The sequence below is a fragment of the Pipra filicauda genome, unplaced genomic scaffold, assembly GCF_003945595.2.
Source record: "Pipra filicauda isolate LSUMZ 115617 unplaced genomic scaffold, ASM394559v2 scaffold53_size3534045_pilon, whole genome shotgun sequence".
In the NCBI taxonomy this organism is placed as follows: Eukaryota; Metazoa; Chordata; class Aves; order Passeriformes; family Pipridae; genus Pipra; species Pipra filicauda.
Genome location: NW_024104687.1, coordinates 2670001 through 2688605, shown reverse-complemented (window position 1 = coordinate 2688605; position 18605 = coordinate 2670001). Strand labels below are relative to the sequence as shown.

Here is an 18605-nt window from a genome sequence, read left to right as displayed (position 1 = left end):
TTGTTATACAGGTCAGAAAAGGCTTGTTTCGTGATTTCTGCAGCTTATGAACCTCTGCCTTGACCTGCATTTCTAGAAGAGTGCTAATAAAAGGAAGACTAATCTTGTAAAAGAAATATCTGTATTTCAAGTGCACATTGTGATATTCGTGCCCAACACATAAGGCCTGACCAACATTCATTTTCTCTGTCTGGTTGTCTCACTGTTTTCAACACTCTTGTTGCTGCAAGCATTTACATGAAACACCGACACACCTCAAGGAATTTTCCTATAATTTTTGAGCCAGAATAGAACCATTTAATCCAATCCATTCCCTCCACATATCTTCATCCACTGAAACATGCAGATCTCAGCACATCAAGCATTAACAGGTTTTTCTCCCAACACTTACCAGTGGAAGTTGCACAGGTGGCGTCATTTCCAGGTTATATTCTATGTTTACTTTGTTAACCAAACTATTTGGAATTCCTCTAATTCTCTGTTTGTTTCCCTCCATGTTCTCTAGCTCTTATTTCACTTTGTTCCCCACACCTGCAACTCCCCACTCTATCCTCTCCCCATTTCACATTCCCTTCTCCACATCATCACTAAGCCACCTTTTCATTAGTCCCAGCCTAATTCTGACTTCACACATTTTTTATTTGGACACATCCTCACTTCAGGTCTGTTTTTTCCACAAGCAACATCATGTTGTGCTTTCAGGTAACAACAATTTATTTATGGGCTCTATCCCACATTTTTTTATTACACACTTAACAGAGAAGGAGAAACAAGATATAAATGCATCTACACCTGCACACACACACACACACACTGTGCTATGGGATCCTGGAACAGTTGACAGTGTTTTTAAACAAAATCTGCTGTTTCAGCCTACAGTTATCCCCAAACCAGGGATTTAGCTTATTATTGCATTGCTAGTCACTCTCACAGAAACCTTTAGCTCCCATGGTTAGGCCCCAGATCCTCTTTATCAATGCAGTCCTCAAAATACAATAAAAAACCCAAACACCAAAGAGTCATCACTTCCTAAGCTGACCTAAAATTCAACCTCTGCCCAATATCAGCCACGTACCCTCAATGCAAAAAAAACCCAATTAAATGTGCAAGGAATAGGGATGGTGCAAAACCACCAGAACAGAGGCTGGATGGCACTGTGGTGAGGGCATCAGTCATATTTAACTCAGGAAGGTCTTTATTTTTTCCAAACTTACCAAACCCAGTTTATATTATCAAAGAAACCACATCTAGCTCATGACAAACTACAAAGTATTCCATGTACAACTCATTTACCAGGTCTGCCAGGTAACAGCTCGAGTTTGTTGGATTTCTGCACACACAGAGCTGCTTCCTCTCCATCACCACCTTCTCTGGAACGATTGGTTACTATTCCTGTTGTCAGCAAGTTTGTTTTCTTAGAGGTAATAAAGTACTCCCACTGCCTACACAGGCACTGATAGAAGGGAAGAAGTGGTGACACTAATCAGAAAGAATTACCAGTAAGGAACGTGCAACATTGAATATATTTATCAGACTTGCAGGTTTAGTCTCTTGATCAGATCCGCATTCCTCTCCAGAAAAAACACAACACACAGTGTCTGTGTTGTTTTCCTGATGTTCCTTTCCTAAGAAATTTTTAATTTGTCCAAGTTCAAGCATCTTCTCACACCCATCCCCTACTCCAACATCCTCAAGAGGCTGATATAAAATTTGATTACAGATTAGACTTCTTAGCAATAATGTAAACAAGACATGCAGAGAAACAGCATATTTTTATTTTCATGGCATTGTGTAGCCAGAATGACATTTCCACTTGTGTTACTCCATAAACCCCAGGCTACCAGGTCAGTCTAAAAACTTGGAACAGACCACTCAGAAACTACATTTGCTCCCTTCCATCTCCAGGCCTTCCTAAATATCATTAATTTTAGGCTTTTATGCAGGATGTGGGGAAAAAAAAACAAAAAACCAAACCAAAACAAAACAGAGAACCATGTGTTCAAATTCTTTCCCTCAGAAACAGTTAAGGATTTTCCAGTATCAAGAATCCAGCTGACATAAACAAGTCCACTTAATACAGTTTTAGGTTCTTAGAACCCTGTGAAAATATTACCTAGGTCCCCAGGGAATGAAGAAATTCCCAGTTCACTTCATTGGAAAAGACAAAAGGTTCAGAAATTTTCTGAAAATTTTCAGTCAAGAAGTCCTACAATTTAAGGTTTTGGTGTCAATATTTGTTTCACAATCATAAAGGCTGTTACACAAAGTACTTGTGGATATTTATTGAACAAATATCAAAGCAGTGAAAGTTTTCATAATCAGATACTACAAAAAGTGGTAAGTTTTTACAAAGGTTGCCTACAGGACTGAACTAATTCAGCTCCAGACAGCAGATAAAGAAAACAGTTTCACTAACATTATAAGCAGGCAAGTAATGACAGATTACAACAAACTACAGTAACAAACAAATATTTCTTAGTTAGAAAACAACTTGAGTACAAAGATTGTTCTTCTCACTTCTGCCGTTTTAGTTTAGCCTTGTTAGGAGCAGGTGGGCATCTCTGAGGAGAAGTATCACCAGGAGTCTAAGTAGATCTGGAATAAATAAACTCTATTTTAGGAAGCAATATTTAGAGAAATCATAAGCAGGTAGAATATTCAACATCCTTTAAAAGCAGAAACTTGCAGAAATACAGCTTTCACTTGTATCCAGATAAATATATAATAATTTAATGATCAAAAAGCTGCTCTTGCCAAGTCTTTCTGTAATAGGGCACCATCTTGATGCATTTAAGAATGCATTGTGCAGAAATGCAAAGTGACTTAAATTAATATGCAAAAAGATCACTATGAAACAGCTATCAGTCTTCTGTCCTAAATAACTTATTTTTATAGTAACCCACTGATGACTCACTCTACTGTAACACTAAACTATACCCATCCTTCTTAGTGCCCTAAGGTTGGCACAAGCAACTTGTAAATGTCAGAAAAGCATATAAACCTCGTTAATGTTTTCAGAAATTCATTTAAAGATAGAAACAGGTCCAAAAAGATGCCTGTCTAAATGCATTGCAATTACGTTACAATTATTTTCCAAATACACAGATATGCTCTGTCTTTTCTCAGCTCATTACTGACTCAAACAATTTGCCCTTCTGGGATCAATTGTTTGCTAATAAATAATTGTTTACAGTCACAAAATGATATTAAGGAGTATTCTTATTAGTTTTCCTTCTACAGCCTAATAAGATTCAAAACTAGCTGATTCCCAAGAGTCTAACCTTAACCTTGCTGTGTTTAACAGCCCAGGAAATGATGAACCATCTGTTTCAGAAAATAATGGAGGGCCAAGAGGAAATATTGTTTAATTGTAGATTAACCTCCTCATAAGGCAGAATGAAGCATCTACAGAATTAGCAACCACTACTAGCACTGTACAAAAATAACTGAAAGCAGCTTTGACTCTTACAAAACCAGCAGCAGCAAGTATTCTTTTACTACATTAAAAAAAAAAAAGTATGTAACAAGTACAACCTGATTTTAAAAATAAATTTGAATTATTATATTTGGATTTTTTTTCACTTGGGGAAATAAATTCCAAAATAGTTCTGGTCTTTATTTTTCCATGAGTATCCAAATTATTCTAAAACAAATACCTCCAAGTGAGAGATGTGCAAGTTACAGATTATTAAATACATCATCTCCACAGGTATAAAATGGCTGCTCCAAAGCAATAGACAAGTCACTTGAGGGAGTGAGGGGAAAGGTCTTGAGGTTTTAAACTCAAGAACTTTGATAATTTATGTGTGTCTATTTACACAGCTACTTTAAATACTGGAGACAACCTGATAAGGTGTAAGACAGCTTGAATACCACAAGAGAAAAAAAAACTAGCAGTGATAAACCACAGGAATTTGAAAATAAAGCCAACTGCTCCTGTGCTGGCATCATTAAAAGCAGCACAATTCTGCCCTGTGATGGCAATTTTTCTATGTAACATTCATGCCAAAGCAGGTTGAACAGGAATCCTTTACCTCCATCAATCAGTTTGCCCCGTTTTGACAGCAACAATGACAGAGAAGTGTGTTATCAGAGGGCTGCAGCAAACTCCAATACACAGGAACTGAGAGAGCTTTCCCTTGATTTTACACAACCTTCCTAGGACAGTGTCTGAATTCCCTGCTCGCTGTGACAGCCGGGTGCATGCTCAGTGTGAAAGATTTCCTTAATCCCAAGTTTTAAACATCCAAACACAGCAACGTTTACTCAAATAAATTATTCTTGAATTCTTCACTTAATTCTTGAAGCAATGAGCTTGCAATAACTCCACAGCTTCATATAATAGCCCCTATTGAAAGAGGATAAGGGTTTGACATCCTTCTCCTACTAAACAACCAGGCACAATTTTATCCATCAGACGTCTATCAACCTACGGATATTGAAAGCTTGGGCGAGCGAGATAAAAATCAAACCCAGCCCTACTGTCAAGCTGCACTATCTGCTGCCATCAATAATGCTATTCATGAATTTAAGAAAATTAATAAATCTTGGGCTGAATGCTCAGAAAGCCTCGAGTCCAGGCGGAGCACACTCACTTGGGTTTTGTTTCTGCGTCTGTCACTTGGCGAATGTAGATCCCATCTTCGGGGTGCTCGATGTCATCCATCTCGTACATGTAGGAAGAAGCTATTGCCAGGGTAGTTCCATCATTGCTGAAGGCCAGGGATGCAATGCTGGTGGGATACCGATGGAACTGGCACAGCCTCTTCTTATTGAACGGATCCCAAATATTCACAAAGCCATCGGAACCTCCTGAAAACCAGGTTTTAAAAAAACGCGTATAAATTACAACCGGGAGGGGAAAAAAAACTCAAAAGAGGTACAGCACAGAAAACAAAAGAAGGAAAAGGGAAAACTACTCGGAATTACTTTGTCAGTGAAAACACAGGGTTGATTCATTCAATAAAGAGCACAATGAGCATATCCCAAAATCCCAGTTAAAGCAGTTAAATCTCACTGCGTCAAATTATTTTAAAATCCTGCTCATGCCAAGAAACATCATTTAAAGGATCAAAAAGATACCAAGAAACACAATTTAAAGGCTCAAAAAGATACCAAGAAACACAATTTAAATGCTTAAAAAGTCAGGGCATATGAAGCAAAGGCTGACCTGTTTACATCAAGACTAAAGGAATCCATGCAAGATTTTACAAAAAACTGAGCATCTGCTCTACCTGTAGCAAAGGTGTTGTGGACATTATGGAAAGAAATGGCATTAACTGGGTAAATCTGCTCGATGTTGTTTTCCTTCAAACGGTGACATTTGAAGGCATATTTCTTCTTCTGGATTTCTGGACTTGGATCCAAATATTCCACGGCGACACGACCTTCGATAGAACTTAAAACATAACCCTATCAAAACAAAAAAATGAGATACATTTTTAGAAGTTTTCAACTGGAGAAAAGACTGAAATACAATTTTATCTCACACCCCTCTAAATTCTAAGAAAGTGGTAAGGCAAAAAAAAACATCCAGAGAGAGATTCTCAAAGCAACACAGTTTTAAGCTGACAGTGAGACTTGTAATTACCTCTACAGGTCCAAACACAAGCTTGTGCTTGAGGAAAAAAGTGTTAAGAGTTAAGAACCCCTCGTATTTGGTCACCTACCCCCAGGGCCTAAATATCTGAAATATGAGAGATATTCACAGGACTTTTTAGTTTCAGAATTATATTAATATTAGTTCAGAGCTTTAGACTAACAACTAGACACTCAAGCTGAAATAGCATTTTCAGTGAAATTTGATTACAAGTTGTGTTCACTTATCCAGTTAATTACAGTCCTGACTTGGAGCAACCTGAGATGCTTTTATTATCACTTCTGAGTTAAGTCCATAATAGATCTTTTTACAAATAGGACTGCAATGATACCTAGCTATAGCAAGGTTCTTTAAAATCCATAATACAATACAATCTGGAAGATCAGCTTGTTTTACTATAACTAGAACTGAAAATGGACAAAGCATTCATGCCAGTTCAACTAGGTCTTGCAATTCCTGTACTATCACTTTGTACACGGGGAAAATTCCCTTCCAAATTAGTTTGGCAGAAAAAGCCAATCTTCTTGCTTTACTTCACAAAGAAATGCCACAGACACACCACGTTAAGTTCCACAGAACAGCTGTATGATCATCTAAATTGTACAATTCCCCTGGATAATGGAGCAGGGGTTCTTGAGTACATGCCACAGACTCAGAGATAAAAATGGAAGAAAAAGATATAAACGACATTCGTGTAGTTTTAATCCTGCCCCTGTTGAAGAACCAGGTCTACAAAGCAAAAAGGCTGCTGAGGACCCACCAATTTGGGCTTTCTCTCTTCAATTTGGAGGAGGGTGTCTGTGTGTGTGGTTTGGTTTTTAATTACATGACAGCATTGTGATGCATTAAATATACTTTTTAAAATGGAGACAAAACTGGTAAGTCAGTGGCAAATATTCCTAAGCTGTGCTATGAAAAAGAATTAACCTGCAACAAGAAGTCTCCCCTATCCCAGCTCGATCACAACACTTTGAAAATCCATGGATTTTTTTTTTTTTTTTAAATGAAAGATGCAGAAAACCTGAAAAACGAACCACCATTTCCCTAAAGAATACTCAGCAGAAATCCAATTCCTGCCATGGCTGCCATACCTGTTTGTTGGGAAATGCTCTGATGCAGCGGGTCTGGTATTTGAGGCTGGATTCCCGGCGCTGCTGAACGTATCCCATGTTCCGTAAATCCCACACCAGCACCCTCCGACCCGCCGTGCCCACGATCAGCCTGTCCCCAGACACAGACAGCGTGTACACCTTCAAAAAAATAGCCACAGTATTTAACACTTATTAACCTGGATACCCACTGCTGTTTGGACAAAATAAACCGTCAGCAATAAGCAAGAACAGAGCAGGTGATGCTACAATGAAGTTTTTAGCCAGAGAACTCCCTTCAGCTTCAATTCAGGGCTCGAATTTGGGATAAACAGCAGTGGTGTGCAGCTGGTTTGTGAGCTCAAAAACTACTTAAAGCATTAAATTCATTGAATGTAATGGCAAAAAGAAAACCAACTCAAAGGAGCAGATAGGGAAGAGCACAGATATTGGAACTCATCTCTGCTTGTACGCACAGTTTGCATTCCCACTGCAAATTCAGTTACTGAATTTGTTAATTCAGTATCCTGCTAATTCAGGATCCTGCTAATTCAGGATCCTGCAGGTTAGTCCTACAATACCACAGCACACATTTTCCTCCCTGTTTTCCTCCACCTGGTAACCATGTGTTTTTCTTTTCAAACTGAATACTTCGGGGTGGAACTTCATGTTAATAAAGAGAAATAAACTGCCAAGAAATCAATAAAAAAACAGTGTTTTGTATACTTTAATAAAATCATGTGAAATATAAGAAAGCAATATGCTGGACACATTGAAAAGGACTGTGGCTTGGAATTTCAGCTCTAAAGATTGGTCCAGAGGTTCTAATTTTGGCCTATTAAATTTCTCATCAAAATATTCAGTGTATGAATTGTCGTTTCCAACTATTACTTGGGATGTAGTTAATCTGAAAATATGTTTAAAAAAAAAAAGAAAAAGGAAAAAGGTTTAGTCAAAAGCACTGTGTTATCAAATGAATTCCAAGCTGTTGATACACAAGCAAGATGGAATCCAGGTACCTACAGTTGTCACTGAGCTGCTCACGAGAGCAAACTATAGGAATGAGCTTTTTCCAACGTGATCTAATGCAGATAAATACACAGGAAACAGATATTGTATATTCCTCAGATCAAGAATCAGAAGTGTAAGAGATCTGGTATCCTGCCAGAAGGAATCAATTTACTTCTGGCATGTGCTTGTATCATTTCACTCCAGCATCTCGTTTCACTTGCTGGTTCTCTGATAAAGCCCAGCAAAGCTGTTGGTTCTGGTAAGACTGCACTGAAATATCAGACACAACTTTGGTCTTCATTACTACACATGGTGTGTTTTCAAAGAGCTCATTTCTAATAAAAAAAACCTAAGCAGACAGGTGTGTATGTGCATGTATACATGTAAAAAAGCTTCCTTTAATCAATCCTCATGGATTCACCATGAATTCCTGCTCTAAAATGTGAGTGCTGAACTTCCCTCTTAAGGCTGAGATCTTAGGATGAAAAAAGTCTTAAATGTTCACAGAGGAGTTGCCCAAAATTTTTGATGATCCCAATTATGCCTAAAAAGAGTAAGAAAACTTTGAGCCAACAGTAGTTACACACTTCAACAAGACAGTTTTTCAAATCTCTCTTCATTATTAATGTAAAAATTGATCCAAAAATATTAATGAACAGTATATAAAACGTGTTTGCATACATATAGGGACACAAAGGCATAAAAACATTAAATATCTTAAATCTTCTCCACAAACTGATGTCACACCTGTATAGCAAGTATTCTTTCAACACCACACAACCATAAATCAAATGTCGTGCAGTTGAGTAGGTGTACACATTTATCAAAGGCAGCATTAAAAAAATGACATAATGAACCCTGCTGAACCAATAAGCAGCTTGATTCACTGTGGCTGTCCATTATATGATATTCTGTCAGCAATTTATCACAGTTCTTTACATGCTACATACATCTATAAATCAAAACTAGAAATAATGCAATTACTTTATTCTGAACAAAGGTCTCGCCAGAAGTAGATTCAGCTATGCTGGAACAAAAGTAAGAGCTATTGAGGGGCAAAGGGAATGTAATGATGGCTCATAATTAGGACTTGACAATAGGATGTCACAGTGCTAAATGAAATTTTAAAAAGGTACAGGCAAAAAAATATTCATATGTAAAATTATCCAAGCCAGCCTGTGTTTAGCAGTCTCTGAAAAAACCAGAAATTACTGTTGTTTAATTCTTTCAGTGACACCACCGAAAGCAGAATAAAGATTAACACACCATATCACCATTGGAAAAAGCTGAAGGTGTAACATTTTACCTTATTTCTCTAAGTCTCCCATTAGCACAGAGGATTTCGGTATTGGAACAATATCAGAATTTACTAGGCATTAGTACAACAAAGGTAACTCACAAGAAATTCTGTTCAATTTTTTAACACAAGTGAAAAACCAAATTAGTATTTCAGGCAATGTAAATGGCCTCCTCCTGTATCTCTGTGCACATTCCCAAACAATCAGACCCTGTGACTGCCAGGGCCTGATATATCTAAAATCTTAACATTTAAGGAAATCAATAATGAATATTACAATTAAGCCAAGCTGCTGGGTTTGTAACGTTTTCTTTCAAACTCATTTTAAATTAGAAGAATCTGGTCAAAGCCTTCCCCTAAAAATCACAGTATATTCTGAACACCAATCTTTTAATATGCAAGTTTCACAGCTTAAAAACCATAAAACATAACTTCACAAATTCAGTTCAGCTTCAGAGTCCTGCATAACGTTTATAGTCACAGGATGCACTATTTAACATGTCCCCTGGAGTACAGCACCCAGCACATACCTTTTCAGGTTGAGAGAAGGTTCCTGCATTACAAGGAGTTCTGGGATCCCACAGTTTAACTGTTTGATCCCAGCTTCCAGTCACCATGACATTCACTTCTGGGCAATACTCAACACACCTGATGGGAGCATCATGGGCACCAACAAGGTTTTCTGTAAGAAAATACAAGATACTGTAACTTTACTGGCCCTACAAACACTCACAATGTGTGAAATAAAGAATAAAAAGGGACACTACTGCAGTACAAACGTTTTCTGACATTCCATGGGCACGTTTCTATGCCAGGAGTCTCTTTAAGGATAGCTCAGCCTTTTGAAGCACAACTTTGGCAAAGACCAGCATTGTTAAATTTAAACTTATGCCTCCTGAGATTATGAAAGGGAGTTAAGGGCTTTAGGCAGTCACAAAGAGATCTTCAGAGGTATCAGGGATGTTCAGTATCAAATGGTATCACCACCTTTGGCACTAATACAGAAACAACAGAAACAACAGAAACACTAGCATAGAAAAAAAACCTTAAGCTTGTATATATTAGTAATATGACAGGAGAATAAAATTAATATTATACACTAGTAAAAATACTAAAACACTTGTAGAAAGTCATCTAAAGCAGAATTATTTCAGCTTTTTAGTAACATTACTGCACACACTTGTTTGTCAAGCCCTGGCTATTGGCTGGTTCTGGTGACTATGTTTGTCTCTGGCTGAGATTTGCTTTTCTCTTTAACATACCCACACAAATACACACAAAAAAAATGAGACAAACTAGTTCCATGTTTTGCACCAACAAGGCACCGAAACTGTTATTTTCAAGCAATGTTTTGTTAGGAAAAAAATGTAGTACAAGGCCACGCCTGACAAAGCAAAAGCTTTACATACCCTCTGCCATGAAAGATCATTATTCTAAATATATCCAAACCACAAACCTTTGAAAAATAACATGCTCAGGTTTAGTTCAGCTTGGCTAATTCCCCCTAACTGAGACACTGCAGCCTATGGCAGAGCAGGATTATCATCAGAAATCCAATTCAAGGCACCCTACAACAAGCACCTACCAAAGTTTCTGGCAATGTGCCAAATTCTTCCATGCTTTTAGCTGGTACTTATTAGGGCCAATAGTTACTCTCCAGATACTTAAATATCCCCCACCTAAAGAACTTTAAACCTATTCTGTTCACGTAAATATATAAATCTGAAGCTTAGCCCAGCTGCTGAGACCATTCAGAACTCAGCCTGCTCACCTTGGTCTGTGTTTAAATCGTGCATTTTCAGTTGCTGATCCAGCCCTCCACTCCAGGCATGGGTAGGATCCTATAAAGCATAAAATTTCACCTTAGGACACTGCATTAATTTTCCATGGCTGCTACATACATTTCCTTTCCTAGGCTCATAGCAAAGAACTCGCTTTCAAGAGTTTTGGGAAGATGGGAACTGAGACACAAGGGTTAAGATCTGGTCCAGATTTAAACAGGCAGACAACAGAAGCTTTGCAAAATGTTTGAGTGCTTTGAGCTACATGAATTTTTTAAAGTTTAAAAGTAAAACTAAAACAAAAAAAAAATAAAAAGGCAGTTAGAGGCTCTAACAAATCATTTCCACTTCTGTAAGAGGAAAGCACATAATATTTATTCTTATTGAGAATTTGAGTGTTTATCCTCAGTACAGTGTGCCAAAATGTTCAGTAAAAAAAAACGTAAGTAGAGTCCAAAATTCAACATTCAGTAACACACTGAGATCACATCACTAAATGATATGTCAGAATGCAATGCCAAAAAATGATAATTGAAACCTTCCACTTCCTATGTTATACCAAAAAAAGGCAAAACAAAAAAGTGGCACCTAGAAACTGAAACCATTTTGAAGCACACTTCAAACCCAGAGCATTAAAAAATATAGAAACCAAGGACCTAATAAATGTCTCACTTGGAACAATGCCATGTTTTCAGTACAACCCAGTGTGGGAAGGTTAAAAAGAAAATACTAATTGGCTCTGGGCATTTATTGTGGGTAAGGATTTCTGGCTGTATCCTCCCAGTACAACTGTTTGTGAGGAACACACACACAGTTCACCACACCATTCCAGAAACAGCACAAATCAGCTTCAATTACTTTTGCATCCCACTTGTACCAGGAGCAAGTTGCTTATGTGCCTGCACCTTCACAGGCAACCCCTGCATTTAGGACTAGAAAGATGCTCATTACATAAGGAGTTAATTGGCAGAAGTAAACTATATTTTTTAGCCCACATTTCAGGTTGCATTTTCCTCCTCTTTAATTTCAGGGAGTGGCAACTTCTCATACCTTGGGCACTATGTGTCTGTAAAATAATAATTAAAAATAACCTCCCAGACTTACATAAAAAGCACAGTCCAGGACAGCTCCTGAATGCTGATATTTGAGTCTCATGGTGTTGGCAGGCACATCATAGAGCCGAACAGTTGCGTCCCAGGAGGAAACAAGCAGAAACTGAGATGTGTTTGGACTGAACTTCACCGATGAAATACCATCATCTGGAGTTTGGTTCAGTTTGAACTCATTTGATCCCGTCATCTGCAGACAATAAAGGCACAGACACAAATTGAGTGATTACAGGAACACAGCAAGTCAGCAAGATAAACTGAGACACCTGCAAGGCAGCCCAAAGGAGGCCTGAAAAGTTTACTGGCTTTGACTCACAACAAGTTCAGAACATCCACATTTCTGACAAACTCAAGATGCCAATCTCTGTCTAAAACCTCAATAAATTCCTTCCCCTACAGAGAGCTTTTAAATTTCAAATATAACATGCAAAAAAACAATACAAATACATTATCATCATTATTATCATCTATAAGCTTACATATTGTTACTTATAAATGTATCTCCCTTACTCTACTTGTGTGTGTGACTGTGTTTTTTACATTAAATATCTATAAGTTACTGTGAGCATCAAGAAGTTACTTTACAAAACACATATAAGCAGAAAGGAATCTCATTTGAAAACTCCAAAAAGTGTTGATTTGTTCCTCATTTGGAACAAATGAACATTATGGTAGTATGACTGCCATATACTTCCAAGAATTGCAACTGTATCATCTTTTATATAGTTCTGGGCTCTCTGCAACTTCCCATTCTTTAGGTTTCCACAAGTGCTACAAAATATTTGCAACAGAACAGCTTTAAGAATTTTGTCCCCCCTCACTTAGAAGGGCGAGTAAGAAAGGGAGGTTATGCTTTTGTAAATGTGATTTTGGTAGAAAAAAAAAAATCAACAATTCAATGACAGATCAATGACTCTGAAGGCAGCTGCAGCACCCACTTCAGAGTTTTGTTGCATATACAAAAATTCCAAGGACAGCAGAGACTGTGAACTGCAAATTCCAGCTGGAAAACAGTTCAAACCTTACAAACGCTCTAAAAGAAATTATTCATGACACATACACCAACAAAGCAACCAAACTTTTTTTAAGGCTTCACAAAACCTTAATAGCTCATTTCCCTTATGCTAGAGAAGCAGAGAAGCAAATTGTTTTAGATTTTCTGACACTCCTGAATCTGGATGTGCAAGTGCAGAGGTAAGATTACACCTCTGACAATAAATCAGGAGAGAATGAGCAGATGAACGAGGGCAAGGTTCAAATTTAGGGCACAATGGTTCCAGTTCAGTGCTTATCAGTAAGTGAGTGAGCAACACACATTCTTACACTGGAGAGACTTCCTGAGTGGGAGCTTTGGCAGATGCTCCGCAGGACATCCTTCAAAAAACAAAAATCCCACCCCCTGTGTCAACATAAAGTGCTATTTCTGCCATTTAAACATAAAGTGAGGGGAAAAGCCCACTCTTAATAAGAGAAAAGCTTCTTTCTGAGCCCCTTCTTCCAGCTCTGCTTTGGGAATACTTGAAAAAAGGGAGGCTGGAGATTTAGCCATACATCTTTCCACAGGAATACTATAAGGAATTCAGCAGCACCTGCAGCAGTGAGTGCTTTAGATGGATGTAGAGACACAAAATCTAAAGGAATTCAGAACAACTGGGAAAATTAGACTGGACATGGTAATTGCCTTGTCTCTCTGTGCCAGAAAACTCAAACAACAAACATGAGGATTTGAGGTACAAGTTATTGTATTATCTGAGGTCTGGTACAAGTTATTAATCAGTCCAGGAAGCAAAGTTAGTTACATCTGAGACCTGGAAGGATCTCCCAAAGGTATTTTTAATCCAGGAAAATGTACATGATATCAGAATTTAAATATATCCTGCCTCTTACACATGCTAAAGAAACAAAACACAAAAAGAGCTCTGCATTTGCACAGAAGCAGCTGCTTCACAACCAGGATTTCCAAACCACAGAGCCAAGCCCACCTCAAACAACAAAGTGCTGGTAAAATGTTGACACACATAAGAAATAAGTTGTGTTGACACACATAAGAAATAAGTCTGAAACTGCGATTCTGACTTAGACACAGGGTTCAGTTTTGGGGGAAACAAAAACCAAAACACACAACTCGTTTTTAGTGAACAGGTAAGAAATGTGTGCCTTTACAGCCCCTCTTGGCACAGCTCTGTCCCTCAGCCGGACGGAGCTGCCCGAACAAAGCAGAGCGCCTCGGTGAGAGCCCCGGGACGCCAAGCCCGCGCTTTTATTACGAAATCATTAAATTTAAAAGTACCGTTTTCATATCAGACGAGCTCCTCCCGCCGCTCCGCGCGGCAGTTGGAAAAAGCTTTGGGAGTCACGGCAGCGCCGGGGCGTCGGTCGCTCTCACGGTCCGGCCGGGGAGAAGCACGTCGAGATGCGGGAGACGCTGCAGGCGGGAAGGGAAGAGAGTGAGGGAAGAGAGTGAGGAAAGGGCCTGGGAACGCGGGAGGGACGAGGCCGCACCGAGGGGGCGAGGCCGTCCCCAGGGTCCAGTTCCACGTCTGGATCCCGATCCCAGTCCCGGTCCGGATCCAGATCTCAGTCTCGGTCTGGATCCTGATCCCCGTCCAGATTCCGGATTCCCGATCCCGGTTCCGACCCCGATCCCGGCCTCACCTCCGCCACCGCCGCCGCCGCCTCCCGCGCGCGCGCACCGCCGCCCGCCCCCGCGATTGGCCGCTTAGAACGCGCGTGACGCCACGTTCCCGGCGTGCGCCGCGCGCTTCCGCCGCGGGGCACGCCGGGAGCTGTAGTCCGGCGGGGCTGAGCTCGAGGGAGGGGGGTCCGTTCCTTGTCCTCAATCCCATCCCGGCTGATAACGGGAGGTTCCCGGGGGGAATCCCTGGGGCTGGTGCTGCGAAGAAAGAGTGGCTGGCGATGGGGTTTAGCAGCGTTAACGTGCAAACCCGAAATACGAGTTATTGCCCCTAAAACAGTCTCCTAAATTGAGTCCCTCCTTCCCCCCCACCCGGCTGCCGGTACCCCCAGGCAAAGGGGTCTGTAGCTAAAACACCGCGTTCTCCTTCCCCGCGCTGACAACCGCGTTATTTACCCCTTGGGATATTTTATTTATATTTTGTTGGTTTGGTTTGGTTTCTTGGGTTTTTTTCGCTGCCCTCGTCGCTGCTGCTGTGACACCCCCCGCGCTCGGTACCGGAGCCGGTGGCCGCGGTTTGATCGCCGCTTTGCTGCGAGATTTACTGGGTTTTGAGTGACCGGTCGTCCCCTCCGACATGGGGACCCGTCGTGGATGCCCAAAACACTCCACGAAACACAAACACGGCCCCCGTTACCGAAACTTTTCTGGGAATATCCTTCATCCCCCCGCCGAGAGCAGCGCATCGAGGGGCCACGGGCAGAGGGGACGGGCCTGGGATTCCCTGCAGAAAACGAGATAAAGAGCAAAAATGCAGGGGGGGGGGAGATAAAAATAAAACCCTCTGCGTTTCAAGTCGTTTTCTCTTTCCCCGTGCTTCCATCCCATCCCGTCTGCGGGTGTACCCCTGTGCCGGGGTCCCCCCTCACGGGGGACACGCGACCGAGGTGGCAAAAAATTTACAAATGAGGCTTAAAACGAGGTTTAATTTTTTGTTGTTGTTGTTTCCTTTCTTTTTTTCTTTAAAAATATTTACAGATCTGAAATAACGCTTTTTTAATTATTTTTTTTTTCTTTTCAAGTGGCAGGATAGCAAGAGGGGGCTCTCGGTTCGCCCGTCCCTCCCCATCAGTTCGGTTCCTGTGTCCCCGCCGCGGGGGCGGCCCGAGACCCCACACGGAGCCCCCGCGGCGGCTCCAGTCCTGCTCCTGGTCCTGGTGCCGGTTCCGACGGGGCGGGCGGGGCAGAGGCTCAATAGTCGATCTTGTTGTAGAGGTTGTAGAGCGGTAAGGCCGAGAGATTGCTGCCGGGGTAGTAGAGAGGGGCGGGGAAGGCGATGGACCGGGGCACCGGCACTCGCAGGAGGGAATTGTCCCTGAACACCAGCGGCATCCCCACCAGAGTCTGCGCCGAGGCGTGGGCCATGTTGGCCGCCTCCAGCTCGGCCGAGAGCTGCCGTTTCCACTTGTTCCTGCGGTTCTGGAACCAAGTCTTCACCTGGGTCTCGGTAAGCTGCAGGCTAGAGGCCAGGCAAGCCCGCTCCGAGCTGCTCAGGTAGCGCTTCATGTCGAAGGTGGACTCCAGCTGGTAGACCTGGCTGCGGCTGAACACCGTGCGCGTCTTCTTCTTGGCGGCGCCGGCCTGCCGGTCCCCGCCGTCACGCTGCCGGTCCCCGCAGGAGGGCGAGGAGGGTCCCAGCGGCTTCTCCTTCTCGTCCTTACAGTCCTGCTGCGGGGGCGACAGGAAGGGCCCCCGCTCCGCGCTGGCCGCCGCCGCCGCTCCGCTCCCCTTGGCGCTGCCTGCAACAGAGCGACAGCGCGGCGGTCGCACGGTGGGCAGCACCGGGACCCCCGACGGCAGAACCCCCCGCCCCGGAGCGGGGGAGCAGCGACGCGAGACCGTGGGCAGGCACTCGCCGCCTCTGTTCCTCGTGGAAGACAAAACCGGCACCGCGAGAAGCCATCCCCTTCTGGGCTATCTCTATCCCTCCATCACATACATGGATGGATGGATGGATGGGTGGATGGATGGATGGATGGATGCAGAGGTGGGTGTGAGTGCCTCAGTGAAAGCAGCTGAGTACCAGCCTTCCTACCCGACACGAGCCGGCAGATTTTACTTTACAGCATCGCATTTCACACACCGTTTATTCAGAATTAATGCTAAAAAAATTAAACATCCTTCTTCCCTTTGCCAGAGTGCTGTAAATAACCAGAATCTAAGAAAACGAGCGCTATCCATCGCACTGAAACCCTCGGGGAAATCAACCCCGGGTGTGGTGGGAAAGAAAAAAAAAAAAAGGCCACCCTATTTTTCCTGGAGCTCCTTCCTCCCCGCATCACCCACGGACGACGCAAATCCTCTGTGCCCCGAAAGCAGAGAGGATGAGACATGTGCCCCCCTCCCACTTCCCGCGGGGGCCGGGCCAGGGCCGAGCACTCCGCTGCCCTTCCCGGCGGGTCCCGTCCGCCCCGTCCCATCCCGTCCCGTCCCGGTACTCACCGAGACAGGTGAAGCTGAGGGGCTGGTGCTTGTGGCACGCCTCGGCGGGGCCCTGAGCCTCGGGGCAGAAGCAGCCGCGGTGCTTCCAGCTCTCCTCCGGCTCTTCGTCCTCCGAGGAGAGGGAGAGGGTCCTGGCGCGGGCGGGCCAGGTGGGCGCCCTTCCGCCGCCTTCCCGGGGGGGCTCGGCGCTGCCGCTGCCCAGAATGGACTGGATGGTGAAACTGGAGATGGGAGCAGCCGCCGGACAGCACTTGCTCGGATCTTCTTTGCTGCTCATCCTGGGTTCATAAGAAAGCAGAGGAGGGAAGCTCTCGCTTTAGAGGGGGCGCGGGGTGGGGGTGCCCCGGTAGCCCGCGGGGAGCCGTCGGGGGGCTGGTTTCGGGGGGCGCTCGGGGCGTGCGGCGGGCGGCTGTCCCCGCGCCGGCCCAGGCGGAATGCATGCTCCTTCCCCCGCGTCCCTATTGATCTGCGGGCGCCGGGCGGCGGGGCTTCATTTGCATGGAGGTGGCCTCCGCCGCGCCAATCACGGCGGCGGCGGACACGGAAAGTTTGGAAACCCGCGGGGTACGGGAATGATGGGGCCTGGGGGAGGCACCGAGGCCGAGGGGAACCCCCGCGGGGCCCTCACCGCGGTCCCCGGGGGCTACACTGACCCCGCGCCCCCGGGGGAGGGCTGCTGGGCGCCCGCCATCCCTTCTGGCCTCCACCCCGAGTGAGCGAGAGGGACGTGGGCTGAATGGCTTATGCCTCCCTGGGGGCGGGGGGTGTTGGGATAAACACCTTGTGCATATCCGGGGATCTTTACCCTTCTTCTCATTAGAGGAGGGAAAAAAACCTGGCACGGTGTGTTTCCTGCTCGGCAACGCTGGGAAACCTTCCAGAGCCTGGGGTTTGCGCTGCGCTGCAGCCGGGAACAAGTGTCCCACGAAATGCCTCCCGCGTCTTCATCCCGCGGTCTGGGAGCCGTGGGGAGCAGGAAGGAAGGGGGCGTCCCGCTACATTTCCAAATAAACTTTGCTAGGAGTCAGGGGCTCTTCCCCTCAGGGGCGATAAATTACAGCAACCGCAGCTCTTCCCCCGCCACTCCCGCCCTTGGGAGGGGAAACCTGCGGGTGGCAGCCGCTCTGTCACATCTGTCCCCAAGGGAACGTGGGGCAAGGCGCCGAGGACAGGGACCCCTCCAGGGTCCCCCACCTTCCCTGGAACGCACGGAGCCGCGGCTGGAAGCCCGAGGGATTCCTCAGGCCCGCGGTTTTTGGGGCCTGGAAGCCCCTTTCCCCAGAGATGCCAGGTGGAGGCCGAGCCCCGACGGCTGCCTGGAAGCGGGAGCTGGGGCCTCCCTGTCCCCGGCATGAGATCGGTGCCTGCTTCCCGCCCCGGGAAGCCGCAGAAAGGAGCCCCGGTAATGGGGCCAGTGTGGAAGGCACCAGCCCGGTCACCCACCAGGTGCCCCGCGATGCCGACTCCACACTCCCCCTGCCCCCGGGCAGAGCCTCCCGCCCGCTCGCCTCCATTTCCCCGCTGCCGCGACTCCAAAGAGATAAACCCCCTCTCTGGGCCCTCCTTTCCCTGTGGACACCCGT

General features: G+C 44.3%; 2 protein-coding genes across 3 annotated transcripts; both read right to left on the bottom strand.

The window, feature by feature from the left end:
• Positions 1-1753: 1753 nt before the first annotated feature.
• Positions 1754-14615, bottom strand: BUB3 (BUB3 mitotic checkpoint protein). Of its 2 annotated transcripts, none has more exons than XM_039387205.1 (8): positions 14176-14353; positions 11881-12075; positions 10767-10836; positions 9526-9677; positions 6691-6849; positions 5235-5412; positions 4596-4812; positions 1754-2595 (listed from the first exon to the last, which is right to left on the bottom strand). In XM_039387205.1, the coding sequence occupies exons 1-8, from the start codon at positions 14182-14184 to the stop codon at positions 2586-2588; spliced, it is 990 nt and encodes a 329-aa protein (XP_039243139.1). In that variant the 5' UTR covers positions 14185-14353; the 3' UTR covers positions 1754-2585. The 2 variants fall into 2 exon arrangements, with proteins under 2 accessions (XP_039243139.1, XP_027582235.1); XM_027726434.2 differs by lacking the exon at positions 1754-2595 and adding an exon at positions 14541-14615 and having other exon boundaries at positions 4592-4812; positions 14176-14310.
• Positions 14616-14709: 94 nt separating this feature from the next.
• Positions 14710-17836, bottom strand: HMX2 (H6 family homeobox 2). The gene is made up of 2 exons (XM_027726430.2): positions 17023-17836; positions 14710-16319 (listed from the first exon to the last, which is right to left on the bottom strand). Exons 1-2 carry the CDS (start codon positions 17297-17299, stop codon positions 15772-15774), a joined length of 825 nt encoding a protein of 274 aa, XP_027582231.1. The 5' UTR covers positions 17300-17836; the 3' UTR covers positions 14710-15771.
• Between the last annotated feature and the right edge of the window lie 769 nt (positions 17837-18605).